The sequence below is a fragment of the Pteropus vampyrus genome, unplaced genomic scaffold, assembly GCF_000151845.1.
Source record: "Pteropus vampyrus isolate Shadow unplaced genomic scaffold, Pvam_2.0 Scaffold104, whole genome shotgun sequence".
In the NCBI taxonomy this organism is placed as follows: Eukaryota; Metazoa; Chordata; class Mammalia; order Chiroptera; family Pteropodidae; genus Pteropus; species Pteropus vampyrus.
The window spans coordinates 818,611-834,099 of NW_011888885.1; the positions used below are offsets into that span (position 1 = coordinate 818,611).

Consider the following 15,489-nt stretch of genomic DNA (forward strand, 5'->3'; position numbering starts at 1 on the left):
ATAAAAATAATTTAAGAAGCATATGGGACACTATTAAGGGTCCAAATATCCATCTGATCAGCGTAACTGAAGAAAATCAAGATGTTAAACAGCTGTTTGAAGAAATAATGATGAAAAACTTCCCTAACCTGGTGAAGGAAAGGGACATAAACCCAGGAAGCTCAGAGAATTCCAAAAATTAGGGATCCAAAGAGGTCCTCACCAAGACACATCATAATTAAAATGCCAAAGGTTAAATACAAAGAATATTAAAAGCAGCAAGAGAAAAATAGATAATTACATATAAGGGAACATTCATATGACTGGCTGCTGATTTCTCAAAAGAAACTATGCAGGACAGAAAGGCTTGGCAAAAATTATTCAACAGGATGAAGACACAGGATATACAACCAAGAATAATTTATCCAGCAAAGCTATCGTTTAGAGTTGAAGGACAGATAAAGAGCTTCCCAGACAAAAATAAGCTAAAGGATTTATCACCACCAAGCCAGTATTACAGGAAATGTTGGAGGGACTTCTTTAAGAAGAAAAAATACAAGATTCACTTAGATTAAAAAACACACATAGACTAAAAGGAAGAGGATAGAAAAAGATTGCTTTGATGGACCTAGAAGGTAAAGTTAGACAGAGAAAGATAATCACTATATGATTTCACTTATATGCAGAATCTAAGGAATAAAAAGAACAAACTAATCAAAAACAGACTCACAAATATAATAGACAATTTGGTGATGGACAGAGGGGAGAGTGGTTTGGGGGGCTGGGAGAATGGGGTGAAGGGTTAAAGAAGTACAAATTAGTAGTTGACAGTTGGTCATGGGGATGGGGAGCATGGCATAGCGAATGCAGTTAGCATTAATATGTTGGGTAGGTGAAGGGTCAGGGGAGGGAGGGAGCAATTGGGGGAATCATCTTACGAACTATATAGATGTCTAACAGTGTATTGTATACTTGAAACTAATTAAAATAAATAGATTAAAAAATTCACTAGAGGGGTTCAATATCAGATATAAGCAGGCAGAAGAAAAAAAAAATCAGAAAACTTGAAGACAGATCAATTGAGATTATCCAGTTTCAAGAGCAAAAGAAAAAAACGAGTATAATGAACAGAGTCTCAGGGTCTGTGGAATACCATCAAGTGTACCAGTGTACATCTAATTCAAGTCCCAGAAGAAGAAAGAGGATGGCGAGAAAGAATATTTGAAGAAATGATGGCCAAAACTTCCCCAAATTGATAAAAAAAAAAAAACAAAAAAAACAAACCCACACATCCAAGAAGCTTAATAAATACCAAGAAGGATAAACTCAGAGATTCACACCTAGACACGTCATAATTTAATTATCAAAAGCTAAAGACAAAGAGAAAATCTTGGCAAGAACAAGATAACTCATTCTGTACAAGGAATCCTCAAAAAGATTTACAGCAGATTTTTCACTAGAAAACCAGAGAGTCCAGAAGGAAGTGGAATTACATAAAGTGCTGAAAGAAAAAGACTGTCAAATGAGATTTTCTTTATATAGCAAAGCCACCTTTCAAAAATGAAGGCGAAATTAAGACATTCACAGATAAACAAAAACAGAGAATATGGTAGCATATCTTCCCTACAAGAAATAGTAAAGGGGGTCCTTCAGGCTGAAATAAAAGGACACTAGACAGTGACTCGAATCCACATGAAGAAAGAAAGAGCATAGGTGAAGAGACTATGTAGGTAACTATAAAAGGTAGTATAAATATAAGACGCTGTAAGTCTGTCTCTTATTTATCATTCTTTTCTCCTTTCTGATTTAAAAGACAATGAAATGAAAATGAAATTAAGGAAACGATTCCATTTATGATGGCACGACATTAAAAAGATTAAAATACATAGAAATAAATGTAACAAAGAAGTATAAAACATTAACCTCTCCTCAATTACTCTGTTTAATGTGGCATATGATTCCTGCTGGAAACTTTACTAATATATCATGTAATCCCTATAGGCACCCATAAGAGTGTCTTGAAAATGATAGCAATAGTACTCTCTATATCTTTGCATTGAATTGAACTGGAAAAAAAAGAGACTCAAGTGTTGAACGAAATACCTGATGGGTAAAATAGATGCTGGAGAACTGACAGGGGAAACTGTTTTTGTTGTGTTAAGTCTGAGATGTCACTTCTCAGAGAGCCTTCCTTTTTCAGCCGGTTTGGCTGAAAAACTCCATAGGTTGAGATCTATAGTTATATTTTATTCCATTCTTTAACCTCAAGGTAATCATAGTGGTTTTAAGCACAGTTTTGCAAGTAGACACTTTGATATCAGGTTGATCTAACTTCAGGTTTTGGCTTTTGTATTTATTAACTGTATGATGTTTGGTAAGTTATTTAGCTTCCCTCAGTTTTAATTTCCTCGTCATTAACAGTATTCCTCATCTCAATTATAATATTCATGTCTAAAAGGGATATTAGAGTTTTAAATGAGATAATGCATATCTGTTGTTTAGCAGAGTGTCTGAAATAAATGCTCGATAAATATATTTTTTAACATTTATTTATTTCAGGCTCACTGTTTCCAGGCAACTACTGGTCCAGTTTCTGAAACTATACATTAGGTTTTATTTTCTAGAATTTTATATAAATGGAATCACCACTATGTACTTTTTCCCTCCCTAAATCTGCCTTCTTTCACTTAACTTAATTATTTTGAGATTTATCCATATTGTTGTTTATCAATAGTGCTTTACTTTTTATTGCTGAGTAGTACTGCACTGTATGGGTATACTAATTACTAATCAATACATAAGGTATCATTTTAATAAAAAAATTAAAACTTTTGGGATTTGCTCTAAAGAAAGATGTTTCTTTTTTTTTTTTTCTTTCTTCAGAGAGGTTTAGGGGACCTGAGTTCTAAAGAGAAAGGGTTACAGATCTGTTAATGGAAGGTGGGCTGGTCTCTGCAACATGGCTATAGGATTAGACTTTAGGGGATAGTTAGCCAGGGGGAGATGCTCTACGGAAAGTTATTTCTATGGAAAAGTTATTTCTAACATATATATATATATATATAGAAAAGTTATTTCTAACATATATATATATATATCCTAATAATTTTTTTATCACAAAGTCTTTAACAAAAGTCATTTTAAATGTTACAGACTACCAAACTTTTAAGGAAGAAATAATACGAATTCTACACAAAACTCTTCCAAAAATTTATTTTGGCTTTATTTTTGACACCAGCATTGCCCTGATACCAAAAAGGCATTACAAGAAAAGAAAGCTATTACCTAATGTCTCTCATGAACATAGAAGCAAAAGATATCAACAACATGTTAGCAAAGAAAATCCAGTAATATACAAAAAGAATACTGCATCATGATCAAGCAGAGTTTATTCTAGGAAAGCAAGATTAGTGTAACATTCAATCGCTCATCAATGTAATTCACTACATTAACAGAATAAAGGGCAAGATAATAGGGTCATTTTAAAAGAAGCAGAAAAAGCAGCATTTGACAAATTCAACATCCATTCATGATAAAAGAAAAAAAAAATCAGGAGATAAGAGATTTCCTCAAGCTGACAAAGAGATTCTGCAAAAGTCTATAGCCAACATTACACTTAATGATTAAGGATCAAGTGCTTCCTTCTAGGATCAGAAACAGGGCCAGAATGTCCACTCCTACTTTTTCTATTGTACTGAGCATTCTAGCCAGTGAACTAAGGCAAGGAAAATAGAGAAGTAAGATTGGAAAGAAAGAAGCGAGACAGTCTTCATTTGCAGATGACATGAAAGTTCTGTAGAATAATTTAATCTACAAAAATATACTTGGGAATAAATATAACAAAATATATACAAAACATGTATATTTAAAACTACATGACATTAAAAGGTGAAATTTTAAAAGACCTAAATAAATAGAGAGATAGACCTTGCTCATGAATTAGATCAGATGAATTAGTATTGTTAAGGTGTCAGTTCTTCCAGTTTGAGCTATGGATTCAATACAATCCCAATAAAAATTCTGGCAGAACTTTTAAAAAGAAATTTGTAATCTGATTCTAAAATTTTTATAAAAATGGAAAGAATCTAAAATAGCCAAAACGACTTTGAAAAAGAAAAACAAAGTTGGTAGACTTACACTACTTAATTTCAAGACTTGCTATAAAGCTATAGTAATCGAGACATGTGGTATACTGATGTAAGAATAGCTATATAGATAAATACGATGAAATAAGAATAGACATATAGATGAAGGAAATGGAATAGAGAGTCCATAAGTAGCCTACATATATATAATCAATTGATTTTTGACAGAGGTGTCCAGGTAATTCACTAGAGTAAAAGAATTTTTTTTCAACAAATAATGCTGGAACAATGGGATATCTATATGCAAAAAACAAACAAAAAAAACCCCCCAAACCAAAAATCCCTCAATCCCTACTTCATATCATGTATACAAATGAACTTGAAATGAAATAGATCTTAGACCTAGCTGCAAAAGCATAATCTATAAAACTTCTAGAAAAAAACATAGGAAGAGTATCTTTGTGAACTTGAATAAGACAATGATTTCTTAGAGGAGGCACAAAAAACACGAACCGTAAAATAAACTCGTTTTTATGAAAATTTAAAACTTCTGTTCTGTGACAGCCTGATTTCAGCTAAACTTTTGAGGATGTGTGAATAATACACCTAGAGCCAAGCTGTCAGGAAAGAGTAACAGTAGCCTGGAGAATCCAGGTCCAAAACGTCAAGAATAACCTATGGAGAATGGAGCCTCCTCAGATTTACTTCAAAACCACCTGTTCCCTGGGCTTTGGCCATTTGCTCAAGTAACCATCATCCTTTCTCCTAACACCACCAGCTGTCTCAAGTAAAGGGCAGGTTCTGGAATGGCCCCCATCATGCTTGCTTGTGACAGTAGCTGCAGCCAGCTCTAACCCAGCCAGATCCATGGAGGAAGGCTCCAGCTTCACTCATGGCTACCCTGAGAAACTGGGTAACATATCTGGAAAATAAATAGGAAAAACTGGACCAATGAAAGATAGGAGACTGGAAGTAGCCAGCAGATAATTTCCTATTCATTCATCCCCTATGGACTGTTTTGAGGGCTTCTTGGAGGCAATCACATGCAAACAATGAGATGTGTTTTTCTGTGAAGCCTTGCTAGTTCAGTTACCACCTGTATTTGTTTTCCCCTCTTTCTTTGACTCACTTCCCTTTTTCCTTCACTCCTGATGCCCGGGGCTTGTATCTCCCAGTACCTAATAGAACATCTTAATCGGCTTCGTCTCAGGCTTTGTTTTCACAGGCTAAGACAAAATGTAATAAAACCCTATGAGAAAGTCAGTACTGTTATTATAGTCTCATTTTACAAACAAGGAAACTGAGGCCTGGGGAGGTTAGGTAACTTGTCCAAGATCCTGCAGCCAGTAAAACAGAGGAGGCAGAATTTGAACTGTGGCTCCAAAGCCCATGCTCTTAGCAACCCTGCTATTATTCTGTCTGAGGGAGCTTGGTCTGGCTGCCTGTCAGCTTCTTCTTCCTAGACCTTGATTCTGAAGACAAGATCTTGCTCTTATTATGAGTTCTGGCATGTCCAGAGTCCCTGTTTCATAGGAGATTGGTTGTGGGACTTTCTTATTGTATTCGTACTGTGAAAAAAGATCTGAGTCAGTTTAGATGAGGAGCAGTTATAAAACAAAGCATATTAGAAACAGGAGCTCTAGCCATTTGTGACAGCTGGGTAGACAGATACATTCATGCAAGGGAACATTTCTGACAGGGACAAGATTACTCTTCAGGCTGTGATGTGAACTAGGGACCTTCAGACTGCAACTTACTTGCCTGTCACTAGACAGAAGAGAAAGTATGACCTCCCCCTCCTATTCTCCACTTGCTATTAACGTGACAGGTATGTCTTTGATTGCTAACGTGTGGCCGCCAATTCTATCATACTGATGATATATAATAAGGTGGAAGCATCCTTTCCAGTTCCTGTGCATTAAAAAAAATAATAATATATTCAGTTACTCAGTGATAAGTTTTGAAAAGTCAGCTGTGACTTCAGAGCAAGAAGACTGATTTTTGAAGTTTTAAAGCATGTTTATGAGAAAGAAGGTAGAAAGACAATATTGATTCTGTAGTTCAGTAAAGCCTTATGAATGATCTACTTTTAGATCTAAGTTATGTATCCCATGATAGACTCTGGGGATTCAAAAGTGAATAAGGCAGGGTTCCTCTTAGGGTGACCAACTGTCTTGGTTTGCCGGGGTCTGAAGGGTTCCCAGGATGCAGGAATTAGAGTTAAAACTGGGAGAGTCCTGGGCACACTGAAACAAGTTGATTACTCCAAGGACTCCAAGGAGCTCATAGGCTAAAAAGGAAGACAGTTAATGCAAGTGTATGTAGTTATGAAATAGTGTGATATGTGAAATTATGAATTAATAATAATAGCTTTTACTTCTATAGTACTCTCTGTGAGCCAGGAACTCTTTAGAATAATGCCTTTATATGTGTCAGCTCACCAAATCCCATAATAGTCCTGTGAAGGAAGGACTACTATTATCCCCATTTTATGTAGTCAGAAACTGAGGCACCAGTAAGGGGCAGATCTGGAATTCAAAGCCAGGCAACATGGGTCCGTATCTGAGATCTTAACCTCTAAATGACTAAGGCAAAGAAATAGCATGGAGGGGTGAGTGATTAACTTTGCAAGTGATAGGAGGTGGTTGTGAGAGAAGGGAGTGTGGGGAAATGGATTAGAGAAAGTGATCCCTGAGCAAGATTTTGAACAGTGAATGAGGATTCAACTAGCAGGAAGGAAAGAAAAGGGCATCTAGGTACAATAGGTTAGGACATGGAGATGTGAAATGCCCCTGTGTTGCTGGTAGACCGATGCCCACAGGAGTACATTTCATCCATCATTCCAAGATCTGGGAAAGAAGCCTGGAGAGGTAGCAGGGCCAGGCCGTCAAGGGCTTCGCATGCCACGATAAAGAGTACAGACGTCAACTTCACAATGGGGAAGCACTAGAGAACTTTAAGGAAAAGCTGAAACATATTTTTAGAGAATTACTCTGGTAGCATCCAAAAGGTAATTGGAAAGGAAGTGGATGTGGTGGAACCAGTGACTGAGTATGACCAAGTATGAAACTCTTTAAAAACTCCCTGTGACTTCAACTACAGCATATGACAATGGGGATGGAAAGGGCTGGAGAGATTTAAAAAATGAAAGAAGTTAAAAGGACCAAACTTGATTAGATGGAGGGGCTAAAGGAATCAGGGAACCTGAAGATAACTTCTATGAGCTTTGCTTGGTTGATGAGGTGCATAATGTTCCACCAGTAATTGGAAAAAAAAAGGAATTCAGGAAGGAGAGTGGATTTAAAAGGAGAAGGATAGTGATTTCAGCTTTCTACGTGACTCTCAAGGGTCTAGAGGAAATCTAGATGGTATTGTCTAATCCAAGCATTCCATAAAGAGAAGGAAATAGCTTGTCCTAAAGGCTCCTTAGTTTTCGGATCAAGAGTGAAATAATTATGAGGGAAGCTCTTGGAGAAAGGTATGAAATAAGTAGAAAACAAAAGAATTAATATAATATTAATACAACATCCTTTGGGTTTCCCCTGAGATGGAAAACATTTAATACATTAATTTACAGTTAGGTACCAGTGGCTTAATTTATTAATTTTCCTAAGAATTTTTTTTTTTACCTTATAAAAGACAGCAATACTTAACTGAATCCTTGATAAAAGAATTTCAGGTACCTTAATCTTAGAGATGGGACAATATTTTTGGCGGGGAGGGGCAAATGAGCCTTTTAGTACTCCTCAAATCGTAGTACATTTTCAGCTGCCGATTTCATGTGCATAGGTATGGGGGTAATTTGAATAACTGAAAGTTGTCCTAAGTTCTATGCGTGCCTTCTACTCATCCTTGAACTAACTCTCCCCAAATATTTGCATGTTTGTTTGTTTCAAAACACTCGAGATCTTCAGTATCTTGGTATCTTAAGTTTAGAAAATCAGTTATTACTGATCAATATGGGAAAAAGTTATTTATATGACCTATTCATTTGAATTCAAAGTTTTTTTTTTTAATGCCATTTTCTAGCTCTATTCTTCCCTTCTAATGTCTTAAGTGTGATCATGCTTCCTTCACGATGCTCTGTATCCCTTAGATGGCAGAAGGAGCATCCATCCCCTGATCCCCACATAAATAGTCACCTGTGGGTTTCTGATGCATGCTTTCTGGATTAAAGTGCATGAACAGTGATCTTGATTACCTATTGCACCCTTTAACAAGAAAGCTTTAGATAGTATCTCATGGATACGTTAATTGAGCTTAGCGTGTCTTCTTTGAAACGACCAAGAATGGGAGGAATGGAAATCCAGGGAGAGTAAGGCAATTTCCCAAAGACACACCCTTCGTCTTAGCTGGCAACCAGCAAAAGTGCCCTGCCAACACGACATCTCTAACCACTAGGCAATTCTGTCCCCTTCCTGTTAGAATGCCATCATTTGTGAAACAGTCAAATCATGGGAGAACGACCCTGCTCTTGTGATTGAGGATTGCGTGGCCTGGGGATACTTTCCACTAGGCAAAAAACATCACGCATCTCTCAGATTTCCTAACTTTGGTTTTTATTTAGAGAAGCATGCTACTCACTGTTCTAACATCATCCATCTTTGTCAGCACCCAAGGCCGCAACTTCATGTGAACGGCCAGTGATATACTGCAGATAGAGTTCACCGAAGACATTAAACTCCGTATGACATGTGGACTCTGAGCCCACCAAAGATGGATTGATGCTGCCATAAAGTCTTGCAGTAGGCAGGCAAACAACAGACCAAAGATACTTGGCAGTGGTGGTAGTGGTAGGAAAAGAAAGAGCTTTCTCCGTTCGCTTTCCCCTTCTACAGAGGCTGGCTTACATACTATTTAGGAAATGAAGAAATCAAGTGAATATGGGGGTTTTAGGGACCCAGAATAGAAAAAACAGCCTAGATTATCAATAATACTTTCAGAAGCCTTGGCTGGGCTAACAACCAGCATAGGTACAAACGGGATATTAAAATAGCACAATTTGAATCTAGTGCACACTACTAACCATGTAGAATAAAGAAAGGATTTAAGGAACATGGGTACGAAAGTGGCAGTGGATCGAGCAAGGGTTTGCAGGCCGCGTGTCCACTGCGTCTCCCTAGGCAGGTATTCTTAACATTAGTCATGGTGTTATTTATGGGCATGCTGAGCCAGGACGGACAGCATGCTGGCATTCCACTCTGCATGTCTAACCTGCAAACTGGACTTAAGACACCAATATGTCTGGGTTTGTATTCGGGATTATCAGCATGATGGGATCCATCTTTACCTGATCCAACAGGTATTTTATAGGTACTCAGGAACCCGATTAGAAAATGATCTTATACAACAAAAGAATAATTTATTTTTCATCATTAATGCTAATCAGTTATGCAGGCACATAATGTCCTTAAGCTTGCTGCAAACAAAATGCCCAATTATCAGAAATGGGGCTTCTTCATCCCCATCCTTTTGCCTCCTCACATGCACGTGTATGTGCTGTCGCAGACCACTGAGTATGTGTTTGTGTGCATTCTTCATGGACCGCCTGCAGCTAAGTTTGGAAGATGCAGGTTTTTTATATCATTTAAACCGCAGCAACACACACACATTTTAAAAACCATCAGTGACTAAGAAAGCCCCACATTCACATGAAGAAAGAAAACAATAAATCTGACTTACCAGTTTAGGTTGTTTGAGGCAGAAGAGGAACAAGTTGTTGGTAATTGTCCAGTGCTTTCATTCAATAAATCACAGTGGCTTTGCTTTCTCCTGTGGCTCAGCCTCTGCGCAAAGCAGGCGAACCTCCTTCCTATTCTGTGTAAAGAATAAAATGCGAACGGGATCACTACAGGCAAAAGCCGAAGTCCATGATCACTAAGCTACTCTTAATGCAAAATAAAAGAGCAAATGATGTACAGGGAGAGAAGGGGAGAGGGAAACAGCTTGGCTCAGAAAGTAGGTGTATTTCTGGACTGCAGCCCCGAGAAGGCTTGATTTTTCAAGCTCTTGTGCATGTAGTAAAAGGATGCCATGACTTCGGTGTGTCTTTAGCCTATTGTATCTGTGAGTTCCATTAAGAACAGAATGCAGGGACAGGCAGCTTCATGTCAAACAAGACTGAGTCAGAACCGACTGTCACTCAAAGATGAGCAAAGGGGCAGTGAGGCAGCCAGTTAGCTTTGCACTATACCAACTGCAGAGAAAGAAATACTGTCTGGCATTCAAGAGCCCATCCAGCAATCTGTGACTGCAAATGTTCTATATCTCTCCTGGGGCTAGTCACTCCCTTACTCCCACAGCTGCCTGGGACCAGAAGCCCACAGGTGGCAGCCACATCCCCTCAATTCAAGGCACCTATGCAATCTTTTACGAGCTCCCAGATGGAGCAAGGAGCACCTTGCTCCCAATCCAGTCAGGACTGCTCAACCAATGCTCAAGTTTTTGTCTGAGCAGCTTCCAAAAAAGTAGTCTGCAGACCAAGGACTTAGGTCACCAAGAGGCTCAGTCTTAGGAGGAAGATTCCTGCGCATCCTCCATGCCAGCCACATGTGGGTATCCCTGGCTACTTTCACGGCATTATGCTTCACATGACTAAAAAGACACACAAGTGGGTTTCCTAGAAAGCTGCTTATGTAGGCATTTTTCATGTTTCCTTCTGTAATAAAATGGCAAATGACCTTCACAGGGAGACATTTCTGATTGCGAGCACATATGCATATCACACATACGCGCATGCACGCGCGCGCGCGCGCTCACACACACACACACACACACATACAGATATACACATGTCCCTAGCGACAGCATTAAGAATCTAAAGCTCTATTCAGATTCTCTCTCTCTGCCAAATGAAAGCTTAGCTGCTGTGATGACTTCAGAAATAATTTTGGACCCTTCTAATAGACACTGTGGTCTGTTATTTATACCTGGAGGCAATTCAACTACCCAGATTTGAATGTGACTCTGTAGCAAATCGGGAAAAAAAGTCTTGGTAATAAACGAGAGGATAGAATGTTAATCTTTGATCTGCTGATGAATTAGAATCCTGGGAATGGCATCTTGTATTCCTGAAAATCTGCCCCTTTCTAGAGACAACATCTCACCTGGCAGCTTACTCATTCCTGACAGGTGCTGTTCTGGAGCTGGGATCTGAGTCAAGGCTTAATGACTCACAAAACTTGGACATCTAAAGAAAGAGCTCAGTTTAGCTTTTTCACAATTGTCTTACTTTTTCTTTTTCATATGAAAGCGAAATCTCTCTCTGGAACATATTTTCTCTTTCTCTTCTTGGACTTATTTGTCCATGGAAGCATTGCTATGAGTAATCTAATTTGGGAATATTCATGTGCCTGAGGTTGGTTCAGGAATTAAATAGGAATTAAATAGGAGTCAGGCTAACTTTTCTCAGTTTAAGCCCAAATGACTGCCATGTAGAACTTTAGCCTTATCTGTAGAAAAACTTTGACTTTAATGCAGATCTGCTTAAATACCATCTGCTGGCATAAGCCAGGTGACTCCGAGTAATTTTACTAAGGTTAGGGGCTGCCTCGTAGGGGTCATGAGTTCAGTATGCTTTGTAAACCTAAGGGGATGATGCCTCCTGTAATAGGGGCATTGCCTCCTGGTGCTAATGCTCAAATCTGAGTCATTTCATAAACCCACATCCATTGCAGAGGAGATACATTCATTAATCCACTCTTTAGCAGGCATTTATTAAGTACTTAGTAGATTAGATACACTGTGCCAAATACTTTAATGTTACCAAAAGCCTATTGATGAAATATGAAATCTCTGAAATACGTTAGCAAAAATCTCCATAATCTGGCTCTGCCTACCTCTCATCTAATTTCCTGCCACCTTCTTACTCACCTTCCATGCTGTCTTTTTGAATATCTTTCAATTCCTTGGACATGCCATACTCTCTTAATTCCAGAGTTCTGCATATATTCTTCTGCTTGAATGTTCAGTCCCTTTTGTCTAACTCATGTACAGCCTTAGAGTCTTGGCTTAAACCTCAGCTCTAAAGGATATTTTTCTAGCCCCTGGGCTGTGAGGTTCCCTGCTCTGTGGTCTTATAGCACCTTATACCCTCCCATCATTTTGTTGAACTTACTTGTTTAACATCAGTCATCCCCATCATACTGTAAGAGTTTAAGTGCAAAGTCTTTTTTCCAGCGTCTAGCAGAGTTCCTGGCACACAGAAGGCATTCAGTAAATATTTAGTCACTATTTTGTTGAAGTGTTTAGCATGTATTTGTTGAATGAAAGAATAAACCATTTCAAAGAATAACGGGGGTCTGAGAATTGAAAGGGACCCCAAAGTTCATTTAGTGCATCTAATTTTTCTTGCCAAGTGGCCATCCATTGAAAGCTTTCCTCCTCCGATTATTCCTTCCTGACTAATCTCAGCCCATACTGATTACACACTTGCTTTGCCCCCCACCCCCATCCCTCTTACAGCATGTTCTTGCTTTTTGTTCTCCAGCTGTTTCCTGGAGTTTGTCTCATCTCTATAAACTGGTATTCTCTATAATTCCTAGCATAAGCCTACAATTATTTGATGCTTGATGCATTCAACAGCAAACATTTGAACAGGGTTTTAAATGATCAGAGGCTTGCTTTAGGAAGATTATCCTGGTATGAGGGAAAGGATGGGTTGGACTGCCAGACCTCGACAAGACTCTAATGCTGACCATGGCACGGAGATGGGATTTAAAAGCAGCCTTGCCTTTTCTTCCCCTGCCCCCTCCCCCTTTCCCCCACCCTCCATATCATAATACCAGCGTTCTCATTTGGAACACTGAGAATGTTTGTTCCATACTCAGCACTTCCCCCTCACCCAATTCCACCCCCACAGTTGGTTCACTCGCTTTAGTTATTTGTGAACCTGTCTTACTGATTAAAGTTCCTTTGAAGAGAAGGATTGCATTTAAATTATTTTCTATCTTTTTCTTCCAGATCTTGCAGTTCGTATCTTCCAGATAGTAAGTGCTCAACAAATATTAACAAAGGAAAGCGCTTATTATATGCAAAGCATCTGATGAAGCACTGTGGTGAGGAGGGCTTACAAAGATGAATGAGGCATCTTTTCAAAGATAAAAAAGATTTATTTAGTGAGAGAGATGTAACTTATTATAATACAGGGCAGAATTAAATAAGTGCCAAGAAAAAGTATGAGCAATGTGCTTAGGGAGCACAAAAGAATTATTACTTCCTTCTGGGATGCTTATGGAAGATTCACAGAGAAGGACGCATTTGAACTGGAGCTGGAGGAATGAAGATCCCTAGGGATTGAAAAGAAGAGGAGGAAATGAAGTCAATGCACAGAGTTCCTAGAATATTTGGGAAGTGACAGTAGTCCATTTGGGCTGGAGTAAGTGGTAATGGAGAGACCGAATGGAATTTAGTTTCCAAAGGTAGGCAGGGGCTAGACTGGGGAGTGCTCGAATGCTAAGCGAAAGAGTTTGGACTCTGTCCTGTATGTGATGGAGATTTGAGCAGGAGAATGTCAGTGTAGCTGATTAAGATCTCTCCGGTCTAGCCACTGTGGTCCGTGAACTGAAGTGGTAAGAATCTGGAAGCAGGAAGACATTGATGGCGGGGTGTGTGTGTGTGTGTGTGTGTGTGTGTGTGTGCGCGCGCGCGCGCGCGCGCACGCGCTGTGAAAACGTAAATAATTAGGAGATGAATACAGGAGGTAGAGGTTCAGGACTTGTCAATGGTACAGATGGGAGCAAGGGAGGAAGTGAGAGAGAGTGAGAAAGAAGCCGACTTTTAAAGTTTTAACCTGTATGATGGCAGATGGTGACATCAGTCGATCCCAGTACACAAACATAGAGATAATTTAGGCATTCACGTCATGGTCTGCGCACCTTTTGAAGATAGAGAAAAGAACAGGAGGCTGAGTTCTTGGAGCCACGTGAATGGCCTGGACTGCTTTGAAGAAGTCATTTAGTAGCAGCTAAAGAAGTCATTTTAGGCCGTGACAGATGAACTACCTCTGGCGACCCACAGGGCCATTTGCAGGGGGATGTGTGTAGAGTTTCATAAGAAAGAGGACTCCCAGGTTAAATGTGAGGATTTGCAGTTTCCCATCTCGGAGTTGTTCAGCTTAGTGGAAAGAACCCCCGTTAGGATGGGGAGTTTGAGTTTGAGTCCTCGAGTTGCTCCTCATCAGCCGTATGACCTTGGGCAAGTTACTTTCTATCATGAGGTCTCAGTTTTCCCACTTGTAAAATGAGAGAGTTGGGCCAGTCAAATTCAAACGTCTCTTCTAGTTCACCGTTCTCTGATTTGCGAGGTGCAACATTTAGAATCTCAGAATATGTATGAAATTAGGCCAAAGCCCACCAACGTCAGAAGCTCCTAATGTCCACGCTCTCCTACAAAATTATGCCCATATTTTGAGACTGTCCATATATCATTGCAAATGCTTGTCTGCCCCGTGGTTAGTTCTATGTGGTTTGTTTATAAGACATAAATTTAAATTGATCACTTTTTGATGACCATTTTCTAACAATTTTTCACTTTTTTTTTCAGAAAAGTTTTTTTTGGGGGGGGCGTGCCTTTTCAATGGAGTCTCAAAATTAAATTATGGGAAGAAAGCGGCAGTCCCTTACTGTGGTCAGCAGAGTCTGGCCAGCCTACTTCCGCTCCCTAATCTCCTGACCTTCCTTAGGGCGAGGCTGCTCAATCACGGCTCCAATTCTTTTTTCAAAAATAAAATGTGCTACTTATCGAAAAGCTGCTAAAAAGGAGACAAAAAAATAGGAAAAGAAAACTAACACCCCAGGGTGTATCTGAACATGCTTATTATGTGTGAAGTTGTTAGTAATGAATGTGAAACTGTTCCTCCTCCTCCCTCTCAATTTCTAAGCCCCAAAGAAAAAAGAAAAAAGGGTGGGGGAGGGCAATGGCTATTCAATTCAAAGCAGACCTTTTCAAAAGGTGCAGACTGTTCATAGCCATGGTATTTCTTGATTATTTTGTTTAAAGCACCAGTTGACCTTTCAAACTAAAAGTAAAGGTCCCAAAATACCCTGAGAAACCCTCTTTTGGATTTTTTTTTTTCCCTAAGTTTTGGAGACTAGACTCATGACATTCGAAAAGAGTCTTCAAAAAAGATGGTTCGTATAACTTCCAGTGTGATTTGATGACAGAATATTTATCTGATTGAATCATGTGAGATTTTTCCGGTGCTGCATTTTCGAGAAATGGAATTCTCTTAAGGAGGTTACAAACACTTCACCGACGGCTTTCCAAGAACGGCCTCATACTGCCTCTCGGCAGCCTCTCTCCAGGCTGTAGCACCGATGTGATAATCAGGGTCCCTGCTTCTGAAAAGTCTTCTTGTTCTGGCTGCCACCCTCCTTTCAGTCATCATTAGAATTCTGAAGCTATGAATCCCCTATTGTCTGTGTGA

General features: G+C 39.2%; 1 protein-coding gene across 1 annotated transcript in view; it reads right to left on the minus strand.

The window, feature by feature from the left end:
- Nucleotides 1-15,489, minus strand: part of ANKFN1 (ankyrin repeat and fibronectin type III domain containing 1) — a 342,813-nt gene that overhangs the window by 109,573 nt on the left and 217,751 nt on the right. The window contains exon 3 of the mRNA XM_011365098.1: nt 9,747-9,881. Within this exon, the coding sequence (XP_011363400.1) occupies nt 9,747-9,881 (135 nt within the window). The remainder of the gene's footprint in view (nt 1-9,746; nt 9,882-15,489) is intronic.